The sequence below is a fragment of the Ochlerotatus camptorhynchus genome, unplaced genomic scaffold, assembly GCF_037179485.1.
Source record: "Ochlerotatus camptorhynchus isolate MF236.1 unplaced genomic scaffold, CSIRO-AGI_Acam_v1.1 ptg000151l, whole genome shotgun sequence".
Lineage (NCBI taxonomy): Eukaryota > Metazoa > Arthropoda > Insecta > Diptera > Culicidae > Ochlerotatus > Ochlerotatus camptorhynchus.
The window spans coordinates 201,312-220,893 of NW_027040641.1; the positions used below are offsets into that span (position 1 = coordinate 201,312).

Here is a 19,582-nt window from a genome sequence, read left to right on the forward strand (position 1 = left end):
TAGTAACTGCAATATCACGTCATGAAAACGTCAAATGGCGAAATAGTGAAAACGTTAAATTATACATTCCATAAGGCAAACCAAATAGGTCCTACAAGAATGCATAAAAGGTATGTGTGACCGCTTATACATTTCATTTGACACATGATCTTCATTAACTTTTTGCAAGGCGTTTGCTTATTAGTTGACTTATACCACAAACGAAGTGACAGACGACTAACTGGCGAAGAAATCCATTTAAATAATGTGGTTCACTACAATAAAATTTTCTTGGAAGCTTGTGCCATCATCCACCAGATGGGTTAGTTTTTTTGTTTTGATTTGAACATAGTTGATTTTGTGTACAATGATTCTTTGACAGTGTGCAAAGAGTGCGTATCATTTTGTCATTTTTTTATGCATTTCAGTTTTGAGTAGAGTGAAAGAGATAGAACCAAAACATTCTAATACATCTGGTGAAAATGCTAGTACAATCCAGTAGTAGTGTTGCCATGTGGTACCAGCCAGTAGTAGTGGTGTTGCCATGTGGTACACTGAAAAATTGAAGTAGCAGGTTAGTCACCAAAGTTTTCGAGCCGCTCCGTCTGTCACTTCGTTTGTGCTTATACATTTCATGAATAATTAGCTATGGAAATTTGCCAAAAGGTATAAGGAGATTTCTATCCGTGTATAGTATCTACACGGTAAGAAAAAAGTACCCAACGGAAAGTTCACTTTTACCTACTTTTGACTAGTGTGTCTCCTTTTCTCCTTCTAATGTTGTCAAAAATGGAGGAGCAAAACCACCCAACAGGGGTAGTAAAGTGTGGGAACCCAACGTTGAGTATAATCATATTTACCTACCGTTGGGCACAACTGACTTACTTTTGGTTAAAAAGCCAGTGGAAAATTCCATACGAACTGCACACAAGTAAATGAAAATTACTTTGACCCGGTTTACCTACTTTTGAGTTCCTGCACTATAGTGCCGAGATGAGTGAAAAGAACTTAATTTTGGGTACTTTTTTCTAACCGTGTATAATCAAAAAGGACTCCAGTAGAGTCGGTGTATAATGAGTCACGCCAAGAGTGAAGCCAAGTATACCTATTGAACTGTCAAATCGGCTACCTATCGTGCAAAGTAAATAAACATTACGATGCTATGAAAGGTCTACGAAAGATATTGCAATGAAATCCGGAGTGATTTGAGATTTGGGCGTAATTGCATTTGTAAACAAACACGTCAATCACCGATTTCTCACGAATAAAAGCTCAATCTCAAAAAGTAATAACACCATGAGGTAGAGGAATAATTCCTCTATCATTTGGTATAGTTTGTTTGTGAGATTGAGCTTTTATTCAAGAGAAATCAGTAATTGACGTGTTTGTTTACAAAAGCAATTACGCCCAAATCTCAAATCACTCTGGAAATATAAAATAAAATTGAAGAAATCATCATAAACACGCAGCGAGCATTAAATGGTCATGGGATACGTTTGGTTTTGATCAGTATTGAGAATTTCTACTATTTTTTGATAAGATAATTTGACAAAATCACTGATATTATGATTCACTACAGCCGTTATTTTTGGTTCTCGCTAGAAGTCATTTAAAGTTGATGTAGAAGTCCTCTGTTGCCAAGTGAAAAGAAAGGGAATCCTCCGGAAACCGTGATGCGAGTTCAACTGTTTTTCTTTTGGCGTGACTCATTATACACCGACTCTAGACTCCAGTATTCTCGAGAAATTTACGGGTAAATCCTCGATTTCCTTCTTATCGCTATCGTGATTTTAGTGCGGAATATATAGGTCGTACTGTATTTTCAAAACTTAGATTCCGGGGTGTATACTGTGCTGACATCAACAAATTTTTATGGTTATGTTTTCAAAAACAAAGATACGTAAAATAAAATCACTTCTCATTCTCAAAGTTCTCAACAGTCCCAAAAAGTATTACAAAAGTTCTAATTATTCGATCTCTATTCAAAAGGAAGTGCTTCTTTCTAAAATTTCAGGGAAGATGTTCAAATTCACTAAGGATGTTACCTTTGCCGGTTACACCTTGTTGCTTCCGAGCGTCAGCGTCGGAAACGTTGCTCAGCTGGCCACCGATCTGCTGATAGAAACGCTGAAACTGGAGAAAATCGGCCTGCTCTGGCATCCGGCTTTGATTCCAATCGTTGGCCCACCAGCCTACGATCACGACAAAGACCGTATAACCACCACCGCTGAACTGTACGTCTCGGAGGAACACAAGCTGTTGGTGCTTCAGATCCGGTCTCCTCTGGTAGGTGCGCTGCAAGCAGATTTACTGGGCAAACTCACCGATTTCGTCCGAGATCGTCAGCTGGCGGAAGTGATCGTACTGAGCAGTAGCTTCGCCCACGAAAACCACCAGGTGGGAGCGCGACCGTACAAGTATATGGCCAATGAAAAGTTTCTTTCCCACCACTCCGGGGCGGTCGAGAAGTTGCAGTGGAATCAGCTGGAAGGCAACGTGATTCACGGAGGTGGCTATGCGGTCAAGCTATTGAACGCTTGCAGCGAGAAGGATGTGGCTGGCTTTGTGCTCTTTACGTACGTTTCCGAGGGAGATAATACGGTGGATGCCGTGCAGTTGGTCTCGTTGGTGGACCAGTTGAAGAAGCCACTGTTGCCGAGGGAGGAGGATGGCGTTAAGATTAAGCTGGCCATTCCGAGCTCGTGGAAGCATCTGTTCGGCAATGCGCCACCGGTCAATGTGTATTGAGGGGTGAGCGGAGGGAAGGAGAGAATAAACGGGACGAGGTTTTGGAAATGGTTGGTTGTTTTGAATGGTTGAAGAAGCCCACCGTGGTTACTCATCAGCTTGGACATTGGCAGAAATGGATGGTCAGTCTTCTCACTCATCTTTGTAAAAGTGCCATTCACAATGTTTCATAATACACCATCAGATGGACAAAAGCCTTGCTGATAGGTATGTATATTGGTATGGAAATGATTGTTGATTTTCAATAGGAAATTACATAGTTAAATTTAAACCAGAAATCAGTATCCTATTCGCTAGCTTGCAGTCAGGCACACTTGCCGAACTAAAATAGAAGTATATCAAACTCGCAATTCAATTCAAATAAAACTGCAATTCAACCATAGCATGAATTGCAGTTGCTCCTGAATCTCATGCTGGTAGATGCTGACGCACGGTTTACATTATGATGACTACTTTTTAATACAGTTTTAGTATACTAGAGCCAGCAAAGTTTTAACACCTCATAATGGTCTGTTTACATATGTGCTGGCTCATAATGCGGATTAACCAAAATTAGTGTAATCTGCTCAAGTTTCTGGCCAAAATTGATGCGCTAATGTTAATCAGCACTGAAAAACTGTTTACATCATGACCATTGGTTTGCGAACGACAGGCTCACTTGCACATGTGTAAACACCACATAAGGGGTGTTTACACTTGTACTGGTGCTAGTAATTGTAATTGTTCAATGTATAGGCTGTGTCAACCGCTAAGTTGGCTTATCTCGGGTCAAAACCCCCTAGTCTATACACCTTATGTCCTTCCCGTTGCACTCGTCAACTCGTGCGATACTCTAGACACACATGGGTGGTCGTATCCGGGTCCTCCCCAGGGTAGGCTCGTGTCCGTCCTAGTTCTGGTACATTAACTTATCTCTATGCATGGTAATAATACTTTACAACTCACCTTTTGATTATAATATCGATAATGCTGGAACTATATGAAGGTTAGTGATCATTATGTAACGTGCCAGTGCGGTGTTACTCCCAGCACTGATGAGACCCTCGTCTCCAAGCCTCAGGGTCGGCACACGCTCGTGATAATTCCGCGTACCAAGAAAACACTCAAAGTTCACTTAAGACAAACTCCCACTTTATTCGTTTTGATGACACTCACTTCACGGACGGTCTCCCACTTCCTTAGATGTCTACTCCTACCTTGTGCTAGCACTACTCTTCTATTGTCTTCGGGGCCCCTTCACCTGCCACTGCCGTCGTCGTCGTTCCTCTCCTTCCTCTGGTACCGCATCACCTTCTTGGGCCAGGGGTGGACGCCTCTACCTGTCCCGTACGCCCCTCGAGCACAAACGAAGTGACAGACGGAGCGGCTCGAAAACTTTGGTGACCTGCTATTGCAATTTTTCAGTGTACCACATGGCAACACCACTACCACTGGATTGTACCACATGGCAACACTACTACTGGATTGAACTTGATTGAACTAGCATTTTCACTAAATGTACTAGAATGTTTTGGTTCTATCTCTTTCACTCTATTCAAAACTGAAATGCATAAAAAATGACAAAAATGATACACTCTTTGCACACTGACAAAAAATCATTGTACACAAAATCAACTTTGTTCAAATCAAAACAAAAAAACTAACCCATCTGGTGGATGATGGCATAAGCTTCCAAGAAAATTCTATTACAGTGAACCACATTATTTAAATGGATTTCTTCGCCAGTAAGTCGTCTGTCACTTCGTTTGTGCCTCGAGTATGGTGACGGACTCGAGGTTTCAACGAACCACAAGGGTAAGTTGACTTGCCTGGATTGGTGGCACACACTGTAGCTGAGGGATCAGATTCTCGAACTACGATTCGGACACACTACCGGCGATTGGCGTGGTCGACTCCGGAAAAATACGTTGAGTTCACAAATGTTACGGTAAAACCGCGAGGTCCTGTGGGCGCGAAGGAGAATTCGAAATGGCGGTTATCGACCTGATCTCACTAGACAACGGTTGGATCTGGTTCGGGGTTTTCTTGGTGATGGAAATTACCTGGCTGTCCAATGATACGTGGCAACTTCCTCTATAACTTCTTCAAACTTTCAACTTAGCTCACTTTAGCACTTTAGCTTTAGTTTTCACCTTCAAACTATTAATTTTTAGCTTTGTCTTTCGCTATGTGACCGTAGTCTATAATGATCACCAGGCTTATGACCACAAACGAAGTGACAGACGACTAACTGGCGAAGAAATCCATTAAAATAATGTGGTTCACTGTAATAGAATTTTCTTGGAAGCTTGTGCCATCATCCACCAGATGGGTTAGTTTTTTTGTTTTGATTTGAACAAAGTTGATTTTGTGTACAATGGTTCTTTGACAGTGTGCAAAGAGTGCGTATCATTTTGTCATTTTTTTTATGCATTTCAGTTTTGAGTAGAGTGAAAGAGATAGAACCAAAATATTCTAGTACATATGGTGAAAATGCTAGTTCAATCCAATAGTAGTGTTGCCATGTGGTACAATCCAGTAGTAGTGGTGTTGCCATGTGGTACACTGAAAAATTGCAATAGAAGGTTAGTCACCAAAGTTTTCGAGCCGCTCCGTCTGTCACTTCGTTTGTGCTTATGACTGTGCCTCTTGGTGGACGATGACCCCGAACCGTGACCGTTGAACCGTCGTACGTGCCACGAATTCTCCACGCAATGGCCCCGATTACGCCACCCCTATGGACGTCCATTCATGACTGCACACAGCGTGCTCTGGTGGTGGCTAGTGGCATTGTTCTACAGTTTATAGGGAAGTCTCCTACTGGCTGCGTTCGTGGGGATTCTGGGACGTTTTAAACGCTGTCCAGACTGGAGAGTTATAACATGTTATAACGGTTGTCAAATAATTGCAACACAGCAACCACCATCAAGATAGCGCTATAACATGTTATAACTCTGTAGTCTGAACGTACTATTACCTGTGGAAATGCAATGCACATAGCTTCACATTGGCGAACCCCCCGTATAATCTCTACATATGTTGTGAAGCTTGGCAGCCCTGGTGTAGAGAATATTATAACCACTCTGTTCATTACCGCTTTCAGACGCGTGCATTTTGTATTCTTTTATTTTACAAGTGAAATAAAACGTGTTCTTTTGTACTTGGTAAATTGTATCGCGTGACAAATTCATCGGTGCACTCGTCTATGGACGAGTGCACCGATGAATTTGAGTTCATTCACTCGAGAAAAAGTGACACAACAGCGGGGCCCTGTTTACTAAAACTGAACACATGAATAATGCTCGCATAACATTTGAAAATGGATTATCAATTTTTCTAAACAACTTGCAAGGTCCTTGTCACGAGAACCGAAGAATGCTTACATAAACCAAGAGCACTATAGGGAAGGGGAGAATTTTTCCTACCCGTTGGTGTTGTTAATTTGCGTGGGCGTATTCGGTTCGCGCGAAAAGAGCTTAACATGTTTTGTGTACAAAAGTTGATAGGCCCGTTTCAAATGTCATGCGAGTATTATTCAAGTGTTCATTTTTAGTAAACAGGGCCCCACTGTTGTCACTTTTTGTCGAGCGAGTGATCTCAAATCCATCCGTGTACTCGTACTCGAGAAAAAGTGACACAAGCTGCGGGCAATGTTTACTAATCGTGAACACCATATGACATAACACTCACCATCACATTCTTCCCAAATGAAATTTTAGTTGGGAATGTGCTTGCATTTGTCATGGTGGCTTAACTGAAGCGTTAAGCAAGCCACTACATTTTGAACTTAACAGTGATGCCAGTTCTTTTTTAAAAACAATTTAGTAGATGTCAACTCTTGAGAATGATAAGGGTAGAGTCGGTGTATAATGAGTCACGCCAAGAGTGAAGCCGAGTCTACCTATTGAACTGTCAAACCGGCTACCTATCGTGCAAAGTAAATAAACATTACGATGCTATGAAAGGTCCACGAAAGGTATTGCAATAAAATATAAAATATAATCGAAGAAATGAGCATATACACGCAGTGAGCGCTAAAGTGTCATGGGATACGCTCGGTTATGATTAGTAATGAGAATTTCTACTATTTTTTGTTAAGATGATTTGACAAAATCACTGATATAATGATTTACTACAGCCGCAATATTTTTTCTCTCGCTAGAAGTCATTTGAAGTTGTTGTAGAAGTCCTCTGTTGCCAAGTGAAAAGAATGGGAATCTTCCGAAAACCGTGATGCGAGTTCAACTGTTTTTCTCTTGGCGTGACTCATTATACACCGACTCTAGATAAGGGGACCAAGGCATCCCACTGAAGACATATACAGTAATGATCCGATTTTGTCAGCCCCCTTTTTGAAAAACTTTTCTAATGTTCCACCCATGCGCTTTTTCAGTGGTCTTATTGCACCAAAGTATGCTTTAAACACCTATCATGAAGATGCATGAAAATAATTTAGAATTGAGATTTTATGAAATTATTTAATGATAAAAGTCTGATGCGCAGAGGGGCCGAAAAAATCGAGTCATTACTATACCACATACTAAATAAACGAATACAGAATATATATATTGTTTGCTATGCACACATTAAAGTGATGAGCGGTGCTAGAAAAAGCATTCATTAGTGATGCATTACCACGTTTAAAAACTTGTTTCCAGCAAAACAAAAATCACACTAAATAATCAAAACAAATCCTGAGCTTCTGAGAATTTCTCCAACGGATTCGTACACGGATAGAAATCTCCTTATACCTTTAGGCAATCATCTATTACTGATTATTCATAAAATGTATAAGCACAGACAAACAGACATAACTCTTAGAAGACAATTCTTTAAAAAATATCGTCAAGCGTATTTTGCATGCGGACTAGCACCATTTATCATCCACATTCCCAAGCAATGTTTTGCAACCGGAGCATCCCTCGTGCATGAAATTTTTTCACTAGTTGCTTTTACCTCGGTCTGTCAACGCGTCAGCTGTGTTGAATAAAAACAAAACAGATGGAAGTCAGTGATGTCGGTTCTATGAAATTTTCCGAAGATGTATAGAACTGATTGAAATCTGCAGAAATATGGATCGGTGGGAAAAATTCTCAGAAGCTAAGACTTTTTTCTTTAGCTGGAAACAAGTTTTTAAAAGAAGTAATTAGTGCCCTTTCTACCACCGCTCGTCACTTCAATGTGTACACAGAAAAATACGCATGACGATATCACAGACAAACAGACATAACACTGGCAAGTTGTTCATCGAACAAGCATTTAACGGTCAATTCAAAAGTATCGTAGTTGGTAGTACCACCACCTGTGGCGCGCATAGTCATTTCCCTTGAGTTTGACGTTTACACACTACCGCCATCTGTTCAGCGTACTACCCACCACAGTGTACTCAACAGATGGCGGTAATGTTTTGGCGACGATGTTTTACAGTGAGAAATATTCAATGTGTTATGTCTGTTTGTCTGTGACGATATTTTTTGAAGAATTTTCTTCTAAGAGTTATGTCTGTTTGTCTGTGATTTAGTGTTCATGATTAGTAAACATTGCCCGCAGCTTGTGTCACTTTTTCTCGAGTGAGTGAACTAAAATCCATCGGTGCACTCGTCCATAGGATGCTGCACGCTGACGTCACGAATGAACGCGATGAACCCGCATTCATCAGTTTGGCATTCAGTGGTGGTTTGTTTACCTATGCTTTTTAGGCAATTCAAGTGGATTTTAGGTTTTAAATAAAAAGAATTAAAAGATATGCATCCCTATTCTGTATTTCGTTTCGAACGAAATTCTCAAACAAAAAAATATTTTTTTGTATGAGAATTTCGTTCGAAACGAAATACAGAATAGGGGTGATGATATCCGACTATATTCGATTAAAAAATATTCTTGTAATTGTAATTGTAATTGTTCAGTGTATAGGCTGTGCCAACCGCTAAGTTGGCTTATCTAGGGACTAACCCTAAAGCCCTACAGTAAAAGTATGGACGACTGACACCACAAAACTGAAAAAAGCTGTTCCAATCGAGCAAAGCGGTGCATTTTGACGGTTCGATTGGAACAACTTTTGACAGACGTCCATACTTTTACTGTAGGGCTTTAACTAACCCCCTAGTCTATACACCTACTGTCCTTCCCGTTGCACTCGTCAGCTCGTGCGATACTCTAGACACACATGGGTGGTCGTATCCGGGTCCTCCCCTGGGTAGGCTCGTGTCCGTCCAGGTTCTGATACATTAACTTATATCTATGCATTGTAATTATACTTTACAACTCACCTTTTGATTATAAATGTCGATAATGCTGAAACTATATGAATGTTAGTGATCATTAGGTGTGTGCTGCAATGGAGTAGTAATTGAAGGAAATGATATTCTCATGTGGCTTATAGGTAATTCTAAAATAGGTAAATCATGCAAGCACACACCTTTTACAATTCTTATCCTACTTACCAGTTCCATCCAGTATAAATTGGCTGTTTCCAAATGGCCTAATCCTTTCTGACTGCTTACTCTCTTACGTTTTCTCGCTATTTCCTTCTTCCTATTGAAATTCTGGCCGTGTTCCCATTTGTTCTCAGGTAGGTAATATTGGTACATGAGGGAAGAAAGAAATAGAACAAGTTAAGTGTGAGTTGCATGCGTTGGTTAGTCATTTGGGTCATGGTGTTGTGTTCCCTATTTTATTTGTCTCTATTCAGCTCTCAGATCGCCCCCTCACCCCAAACTATTGTGGATGAGAAAAAGAACCCATATTTGGTAACCTCTCGCGAGCTGCAATGCATAAGATATGAATAACAAACAAATCTAGAACGGGGCTTACATATAACATTTTCTAAGACTGAACATGATTAGTATAGTATGAATAATGAGAATTGTACGAAGAAAAGACGATCCCAAAAGAAAGTTCCCTAGCAATAAAACTATTACTCTGTGCTAATATAAGTTATTTCAAAATGGGCATCCATACTCAGAAACTATACCCGACCTCAACAAACTGTACCGAAATCAGAACAGCTAAACTACTCGGTAAGATTTTGGCATCAGGTTTCCATAGACATACTGTCAGACAATTTGCACAGTAATGGATTACCCGGTATTTTGAATAATTTCTTGTATAATTTGCTGTCAGAAAAACAAATGACCTTCAATCTAGGTCAACTGACAACTTCTAGAATTAGCTACATGGGCTTACCCCAAGGTTCATGTTTAAGTCCCTTACTTTATAATTTCTATGTCAAAGATATTGATAACTGCTTAGATAATCTATGCACGCTTAGACAGCTTGCAGACGATGTCGTGGTTTCCATGAGAGGTCCACGTGCGGAAATCTTGCAAAGACCATTGCAAAATTCCCTAAATAATCTGTCTTTCTGGGCAAGAAATTTAGGGATCGAGTTTTCACCGCAAAAAACTGAATTGGTAGTGTTTACAAGGACGCGGTTTCCAGCCCAACTGCGTCTAAATCTTTTGGGCAGAGACATTACCCAATCTTTAACCTTCAAATACCTTGGAGTCTTTTTTTTTTTTTTTTTTTTTTTTTATACAGGGGGGAATCTGCTCACAGACACCTGAGAAGGAACTCAGGGTGTGGGGATGGGAGAATTTCACTCCCGACCCACTAAACCTTACCCTGTGCGCTTGGCCCTTGGCCTCCCCGGAACCGCCCGAAGGCATTACTTCGTGGGAGGGGCCGCTGTAGCGCTATGGCGCCTCTCTAGCAATACTCTAACGATCTGGTCGGGCAGTAGGTAACTGCTGCTCGGCTCGCCACTGTCGTTGTAATACCGAAACTATGTGGGTGACCGCAGTCACCACCGCGCTCCAGTTCTCGGTGGTACCACACATCCTATGAACGATGTTGTCCGGACTGGTATCCTCTCCGCATATCGCTAGCATAGCGCTCGATACTGGCTCGAAACGTGGACAGGCAAACACGACGTGTTCGGCGGTCTCCTCGACACCAGCACATGTGGGGCAGGTGGGAGTACTTGCATGTCCGAACCTATGCAGGTAGCTCCTAAAGCAGCCATGGCCTGACAGGAACTGTGTCAGGTGGAAGTTTACTTCCCCATGGCGCCTGTTGACCCAGCTTGATACGGAAGGTATCAAGCGGTAAGTCCACCTCCCCTTTGTGGAGTTTTCCCACTCCAATTGCCATCTCGCGGTCGACACAACTCGCGCGTTGTTGCGCACCCCTCGAACGGTCCTCGCGTCATAACACGCCACATCCTCCTTAATGATAAGGCTGATTGGCATCATCCCTGCTATGACACAGACGGCCTCTCTCGAGATAGTGCGGTATGCACTGGCCACCCTTAAGCACATTAGCCTGTGTGTACTCTCTAATTTCTGCCTGTGGCAGTCAATATCCAGTACCGCAGCCCACGCAGGGCCGCCGTATCTGAGGATAGATACTACGACCCCAGCGAGGAGCCTGCGCTTACTGGCATTCACTGCCGAGCTGTTTGACATCATACGGGATAATGCCCCCACAGCCATAGACGCTCTCTTGCAGGCGTACTCGACGTGGCAGCCGAAGCTGAGCTTATCGTCGAGCATAACCCCCAAGAGTTTTAGAGAGCGCACAGACCTAATTGTGCTTCCGCCGACTGTCAACGTTGCATGCTGTACTGACATGCGATTGTTGACTACGACCACTTCCGTCTTGTGATGGGCGAGCTCCAGTTTCCTGGTTCTCATCCATTCCTCCACAAGCCTGACGCAGTGGGCCGCTGTCAGCTCTACCTCCTCGAGGGATTCCCCGCAGACTACCAGCGTGACATCGTCGGCAAAACCTACAATTTTCACGCCTACCGGGAATTTTATCCTCAACAGTCCATCGTACATGACGTTCCATAACACCGGGCCCAGGATGGAGCCTTGTGGCACACCTGCGGTGACTCTAACGCATTTTTCGCCATCTTCTGTGTCGTACGTCAACACACGATTCTGGAAGTAGCTTTCCAGAATCTTATACAGCCCTCCGGGAATTTGGAGCTGGTGTAGCGAGCGGGCTATCGCCCCCCAGCACGCGCTGTTGAACGCGTTCTTCACGTCTAAGGTTAGCACCGCGCAGTAGCGAATGCCCCTTCGTTTCCGATGGACCACCTCTGCCGTCTGGATGACGTCGCGGATGGCGTCCACCGTGGATCTGCCCTTTCGGAACCCGTACTGGCTGCTTGACAGGCCGTCTACACCTTCGGTGTAGGCCGACAGCCTGTTGAGGATGACCCTCTCAAGCAGTTTCCCAGTGGTGTCCAGCAAACAGATGGGTCTGTATGCTGACGGGTCCCCAGGGGGTTTTCCTGGCTTCGGAAGCAGCACCAGCTTCTGCCGCTTCCACGCGTCTGGGAAGACGCCTACGTCCAGACAAGTCTGAAAAACAGAACGGAACATGTCTGGATTTTCCGCAACGGCCGCCCTCAGAGCCACAACCGGGATCCCATCTGGGCCCGGGGCCTTGCCCACCACCAGCGACCTGGCAATACCGCCAAGTTCACTGTTCGTCACTCTAGACACTTCTCCCTGATCCGCGCCTGGGATCCGCGGCCAGGAGTCTACGTCCCTACGCGGGAACAGGAACCCAACGATCGGAGCCAGTACCGCTGGTGATCTCTCCGGGGGTGCCGTCACGCCGCGGGTCTTTGCCATGACCACTTTGTAAGCATCCCCCCATGGGTTCGTGTTGGCGCTTTGGCATAGGCTGTCAAAGCACGCGCGCTTGCGTCTGGCGATCTCTTTATTGAGGGCTGCCTTAGCCGCTCGGAGAGCGACGCGGCGTTCCTCGCGAGATTCAGTCGTACGAGCTCGTTGCATCCTCCTTCTCGCCTGGAGGCAAGACGCCCTGAGGATAGCAATCGACTCGCTCCACCAGTACACCGGTCTGTGGCCATGCCTGGGATAGGCTCTCCTAGGCATGGTTGTATCGCACGCCCTTGTCAGTGCTGCTACCAGTTCTTCCCCCGTCAGATCCGGGGTTATTCGCTCCCGCCTCAGTGCTTCGCCGAAGACCTCCTCCTCGAAGAACGACGTCCGCCAGCCTCGAGCGCAGGAAGAATTTCCTCCTGCCACTCGCCTCTCACCTGGCCCCACACTGTACCGAATCGCCTGATGGTCACTATGAGTGTAACCCTCATCGACCCTCCAGTGTAGGTTGCCCTCCAAACTCGGGCTGCAGTATGTCACGTCGATGACGGATTCTGCACCATTCCTTCTGTAGGTACTGACCGAGCCGGTGTTGGATAGTACAACGTCCAGCTTGGCCATTGCCTCCAGTAGGATGCGTCCTCTCTGGTTGGTGTGGTGGCTACCCCACTCTACCGCCCATGCGTTAAAGTCGCCCGCAATGACCACCGGTCTTAGGCCGACAAGTACCGCAGTCAGTCTGTCCACCATCTGCGAGAATTGCTCGATAGACCACCTGGGCGGAGCATAGCAGCTACTTAAGTATACTCCGTTAACCCTGGCGATCACGAATCCCTCGCTCGAGTTGGACACGACTACCTCCTGAATGGGGAAGCTCCCCATCGTGCATATCGCCGCCATCCCCGACGCGTCCGTGACCCAATTCCCGTTGCCGGTTGGGACGCGGTACGGGTCAGAGATGATTGCGACATCCGCTCCCCATTCCACTGCCGATTGCCACAGCAGTTGCTGGGCAGCCGAACAGTGGTTCAGGTTCAACTGCGCTACCTCGAACATGGCTGAGCATTGCTCTTTGCCTTAGCAGCATTGCTCTTGGACCCCGGGCAGCGGGGGCCACCTGCCATGTGGTTGGTAGGGGTATTCCCCTTCTCCGCGCATATAGTGCACCTCGGCGGCTTTTGGCAACCTCGCGCCTTATGGCCCTCCAAGCCGCACCATCTGCAAAGCTTGCTCCTGTCGGTGTTCTTGCAGTCACGGGCCACATGGCCCTGACCGAAGCACCTAAAGCAAGCCGTCACCGGTCGGGGAATACTGACGGGGCAGACCGACCAGCCCACTCGCACCCTCCCTGCGGCTACCGCCTTTCTGGCCTCAGCTGCAGAGAGCCTGATGGTAGCCACTTGGGTGGAGAACAGTCCCTTCCTCAAGGTAATCGCTGATTGCGGTACCTCGACTTGACACTGTTCCCGGAGCGCCGTGACTATCTCGGTCGCCTCCGTCACTTCGTCCAGATCCTTGACCTGGATGGTGATAGTCGAGCCTAGCGACTTCACCTGCACCCCAGAACCAACAACCTCCTTTGCCAGTTTCTGGTAGGTTGGTCCCTGGTCCTTAGCACCACGTTTGAGCACCAGGAGCATCTCGCCTGTACGAGTGCGCCTGATGCTCCTCACGTTACTGCCCATCTCCACAAGGCGCTCGTCCGTTCTCATTTTCTTCAAGACTTCCGCGTATTTCGACGCGTCCGTCTTGAGGATGAGAGCTTCGCCCTTGTTCCTGGTCCGGGCAGCACTGCTCTTGGGGGCAGTTTTGTCCGGGGGTTTCGGGGGTTTCGGGGGTTTCGGGGGGGTACCCTTCTTACCGCCCTGCTTCCCGCCCTTGGAGCCGCTAGGTTTCTCAGTATTTCTATTGGCTATTCCAGCCCTCTTCTTCGGTACGTCCACCACCGCACTCTCCACCTGCACAGAGACTTTCCGTCTCTTAGGGCGTGCTGCGCCCTTTACTGGCGAAGGTGAGGGTCGATTACGCTTCTGTCCCTGCGTAACGGCAAAGTGGAGGGCCTCGCTGGACATCGTATTGTTGCCCGCGAAGTTGAAGGCGTCCGTCTGGGTAGACTTCGGTTCCTTCTGTTCCGCCCTCTCTGCGACCTCTAGTCGCTTCCTGAGCCGCTCGTGGTCGTCCTGGGCCTCGTTCACGTTTGCACGGAGCTGTCGCAAGGCCTGCTTTAGGTCCTTCGCGATGTTGCTCTTCGTACTCGTGAACTCAATTATGGCGTCGAGTTGTCCCGCGATTGCCAGCAGCCTAGGGAGGGGCCCAAAGCTATTCATAGTTCTGATTAGCCCGGGCCAGTCCTTCGGCTGCTCTTCCGGCTGTCCACCGATCCCGGCCGTTGTCTCTGCATCGCGCGGAGATTTCGACCGTTTGTTCGGCTCTCTATGTTCAGGAGATCTGGGTAGACCTCCCTTCGCGAACGGGTTCGCGGTCGCCTCCTCGGCGACTTGTTCAACTGGGGTTTGGGGTTTTTGCTTTTGTTGATGATTGTTTGAAATCATCCCGACTGTTGGGTCCCCCTTAGACCGCTATCCTACCGTGCAAATGGAATAGTCGCTGATTGATCCCCATGGGTGCCTATGCGAGCAGTGAGGTCCATGACGAGGGTTGACATAGGCCTTCATGGGGCGTTATGTTCAGAGCCGGATCGCGTAAGACGGGAATAACTCAACCGAACCTATTCCCACCGCAGCCCCAACTGGGTGGCACGGGAGGAACGTATTCTAAGGCCTGCCAGGGTTTTATGGGACGGAGACAAACAAGGCATTAGCTCAAACGTCGTTTCGGCCGGTTCCACCCGACTCTACTAAGAGAATGAAATACCTTGAGTGCCAGCCCGTAGCGTGGTTTATGGTAAGTTTCCACTCAGTGTCCTACATAATGCCAGTGTGTCAGTATACATACTTGCGATCTTACTGACATCGATCGCAAGGCACCTTCCGGCGCTTCCCCTCGTTTGTTGTTCGATTAGCCGACTGGATCAGTACCGCAGCACTGGTGGTCCATCGTTTCCAGGGTGCACCACGGGGAGGCGAACAACTTCACACCCCAAATACCTTGGAGTCTGGTTTGATTCAAAATGCACTTGGGGTACCCATATTACGTATTTGAAACAAAAGTGTCAACAAAGGATCAACTTTCTACGATCAATTTCTGGGACATGGTGGGGTGCTCACCCGGAAGACCTCATTAAACTATATAAAACGACTATTCTTTCAGTTCTTGAGTATGGCTCTTTTTGCTTCCTCTCGGCAAGAAAAACCCACCTAATTAAATTGGAACGCATTCAATATCGTTGTTTACGTATTGCCCTTGGCTGTATGCATTCAACACACAATATGAGCCTAGAGGTCCTAGCGGGCGTAAAACCCCTGCAGAACCGTTTCTGGGAGCTCTCATTAAGATTATTGATCAAATGTAGTGTCAGTAACAACCTTGTGATTGAAAACTTCGAAGAAATGCTCGAATTGAGCATCCAGTCTAGATTCGTGCGAATCTATCTTAATTATATGTCATCGGATATTAGCCTTCCTTGCTATAACCCCTCTCGTGTATGCTTTACTAACTACAGTTCCCCCATTGACTATGATCTCTCCATGAAACAGGCTATTCAAGGAGTTCCAGATCAACTTCGACCTATCTTAATTCCCCGCATTTTCGCTGAAAAGTACCAACAAGTCAATTGCAATAGAAGATTTTTCACTGATGGATCACGCATTGATGGATCCACTGGCTTCGGCGTCTTCAATGAATACTCAACCGCCTTTCGGAAACTTCAGGAACCTTGTTCCGTTTATGTTGCTGAGCTAGCAGCAATCAACTTCGCATTGGGGATGATTTCCGATATGCCCATAGACCATTACTTCATCTTCTCGGATAGTCTCAGTTCGATTGAGGCTATTCGGTCGATGAAACAAGGTAGGCACTCATCTTATTTCCTTTCAAAGGTAAGGGAGCAGATGAGTTTGCTGGTCGAAAGATCATATATGATTACCTTTGTATGGGTCCCCTCACATTGCTCAATCCCAGGCAATGAGAAGGCAGACTCTCTCGCAAAGGTGGGCGCACAATAAGGCGAGATTTATGATAGAAGACTTTCACATGATGAATTTTTCCCATTAGTACGTCAGAGTTCTCTTTTAAGTTGGCAAAACGATTGGACAAGTAATTCTCTTGGGCGGTGGTTACATTCCATTATTCCAAATGTTTCTTCGAGAGCGTGGTTCAAAGGTCTGGATGTAAGTCGGGGATTCATTCGAGTGATGTCAAGACTTATGTCCAACCACTACTCGCTAGACGCACATCTCTATAGAATAAACCTCGTTGACAGCAATATATGTAGGTGCAGAACCGGTTATGATGACATCGATCACGCAGTTTGGTATTGCCCGGGTAATGACGCCTCCAGAGCACGACTATTGGATACCCTAGTGGCCCGAGGTAGACAACCCTTCCGTGAAGTAAGAGATGTATTGGGAACACGTGATCTTCCCTACATGCAAGCGATCTACGAATTCCTTTGTTTGTCTGATGTTAGAGTTTGATGTGACCATCCCATCCTTTCCAAACAATTTCCCGCCATTGTGTCCCAGTCTTATTATCCTCCTGTTCCTGTGCTACTTGCCCCTGCCCAGCCAGGATTTGGTCAACCGTCCGAGAGTAGTATCTGAAGGAGGCTTCAGAAACCAGTTTCCTACCTAGCTCCTTCCCATCGAAATTGTTACCCATTAACCTCGAGCCCGCCACGAGTAATTGGTACCCAATACTAACCTAGAACTACTGCTATTTAAAATGTAAAATCAAACATTACTGATTTTGGCTCCGCAAAGTGTCACACACGACTGAGCCTAGTAAATAAACGAACTAGTAAAAAAAAAAAAAAAGATTTTGGCATTTCTATTTAATTGTATTAAGCTATCTCACAGAGACCAGACGTCCAAGTTCGGTCAGAAACTTGTGTAAAGTTAAGTGGAAACGTTGCCGTTACGTAGCGCTAGCATCTCCTGATTTCCTCTATGAATTTATCACTTTCGACCAATTTGGCGCTAGTACCGATAAATTACCTGCTGAAAATTGCCACTTGGCGCTACTAGCACTTAGTGTCTAGTGTAAGTTTTGCAACGCAAAGCGCCATCATGTTGTCAAAGAGGGTTTTTAAGTGGGGAAGTCGTCGTTAGTGGCGCTTAAGTCGAATAGGAATCTTTACACAAGTATTTAGAGACATTTTGGAGCCTCAACGTCTGTTCTCTGTGGCTATCTTATATCGAGCTCTTTTCAATAATTGCAACATGTGAATAATTCAGAACAAGTTTAAAATTGTTCTAGAGCCAAATTGGTTTTGAAGGAAGGTCAAACCATAGAGGTAACTCTAAGACTAGAAGGTCCCGAAATAACGTGCTCAACTTTTTGGCTCAGCTCTGGTGCTCTCTTCGGTCCCAAGCTAATCGATTCACCCCTCGAAACATAGGAAAATCCACTAACCCCTCATTTTATCTGTCAAACTTTCATAGCGAATCAAAACAAACATTGTGTAGTACTAGAATTTCGACTAGAATGAGATACGTTAATCGTTTGCTTGGGACCAATAGGCTAGTCAAGTAGTGAGCCAATTTAAAATCGTTAGTTTCGTATTGATTGTTGGTCAAACTACAAAGGAACAGCTCAGCCACTCTGAACCCTATGCAAATTATGCTTTCCCAATATGGTAATTCTCTCACTATAAACCTGTCATTAGCCTATCTGAACTATTTAATAAATGGAAACCGTAACATGGGTTACGCTCCTCCTAAGCGGGCCCTCCGCATCCTATCTCTGTCTTATCTCAAATGCCAATGTAAATTGAATGTATCAATATATACATTGGAAATGACGTTCAATTAAATAAACCCATACCCCATTCACTTGGCCAGGCTTCAGAATCGTCCAGTGGGCAGTGCGCTCTACACTCCAAGTTCCCTTTCTTTCAAATTTACCCCAAATTTTATATTTCCCCTTTGAGTGTTGATTAATCACAATGAAACATTGTGACAGAGCACGGACTTGAGGTTACTAGAGTATTAAATAATCTAGGTCCTATTTAGGATTATATCTGAAAAATCCAAATTAGGCCAACGCCCACCATATTCGATTAAAAAATATTCTTCTCTAAAAAATCAAAAAAACATATCAGGCATAACATTTGATAACGGCACAAAAACATTTGTAAACAAACTTTCTAAGGCCCTTTACACGCGAACCAAAGTACGCCCACGCAAACGAATACCACTTTCGGAAAGGTGATAGTTGCCCCTATCCGATGATGCTATTGGTTTGCGTGGGCGTACTTTGGTTCGCGTGTAAAGGGCCTTAGAAAGTTTGTTTACAAATGCTTTTGTGCCGTTATCAAATGTTGTGCCTGATATAATAATTTTTTTAAATATTTTTTTTAAAGTCCATATAAACAAACCACTGACAGGTGTCAAAAAAAGTGAGGTTAACCCGACGGTGTAGCTCCCTATGATGGCATGAACTTTTTTCACGGATGCCAGTAAGATCATTTATTTTTCATGGTTGCCAAAACAACTTTTTGTGCCTCCGCTTATCTATGGAATCTATAGTATCTATAATTATAAAAAGCCAGCAGTATCTGGAAGGGGAAAAGCCAAGGTGAAAATGGTAGTAGGGTAGTCTATTGAGTTTCGTTAAAAATTATTAATTAAATTTTAGTCAGCTCTGTAAACGATGGGCCCAGCCTACCAGGCTACAGAAAGCTAAATTTCAATTGGCTATAACGTTGTATGAAGGATATGTGTAGTCTTCACACAAAATCACGGCCTCCCTGTTCGGTAATTTTTTGCTGGGTTTTTGAACAGCTGAAAAAGTCAGTAAACTTAAAAAAATTGTAAAAAATTGTATAAAAGTGATTTTTTCTTGAAATTTATACAGACTGTGTTCTTATTACATTTATTTGATGATAAAAATAAAATATGTTAAAATTGTTCGTTGCATTACGTGTGACCGTTATTTTCAGTTTACTGACTTTTTCAGCTGTTTGAAAACCCAGTAAAAAATTACTGACCCCAGTAAAATAATCTCTGTGTGTTGTGAGCGAATTACATACACACACCAAATTTAAATCGCTGAAAATCAGCAAAATTTGGCTGATTTTAGACTTGATGAAAGATCAGCAAACGTTCCAGCTAAATATT

The 19,582-nt window shown here is 44.7% G+C and overlaps 1 protein-coding gene across 1 annotated transcript; it reads left to right on the forward strand.

The window, feature by feature from the left end:
• The first annotated feature begins 1,949 nt into the window (after positions 1 to 1,949).
• LOC135701200 (proteasome assembly chaperone 2-like) lies at positions 1,950 to 2,751 on the forward strand. Its single transcript, XM_065221960.1, has one exon. The coding sequence runs from the start codon at positions 1,999 to 2,001 to the stop codon at positions 2,725 to 2,727; it is 729 nt and encodes a 242-aa protein (XP_065078032.1). The 5' UTR covers positions 1,950 to 1,998; the 3' UTR covers positions 2,728 to 2,751.
• Positions 2,752 to 19,582: the final 16,831 nt, after the last annotated feature.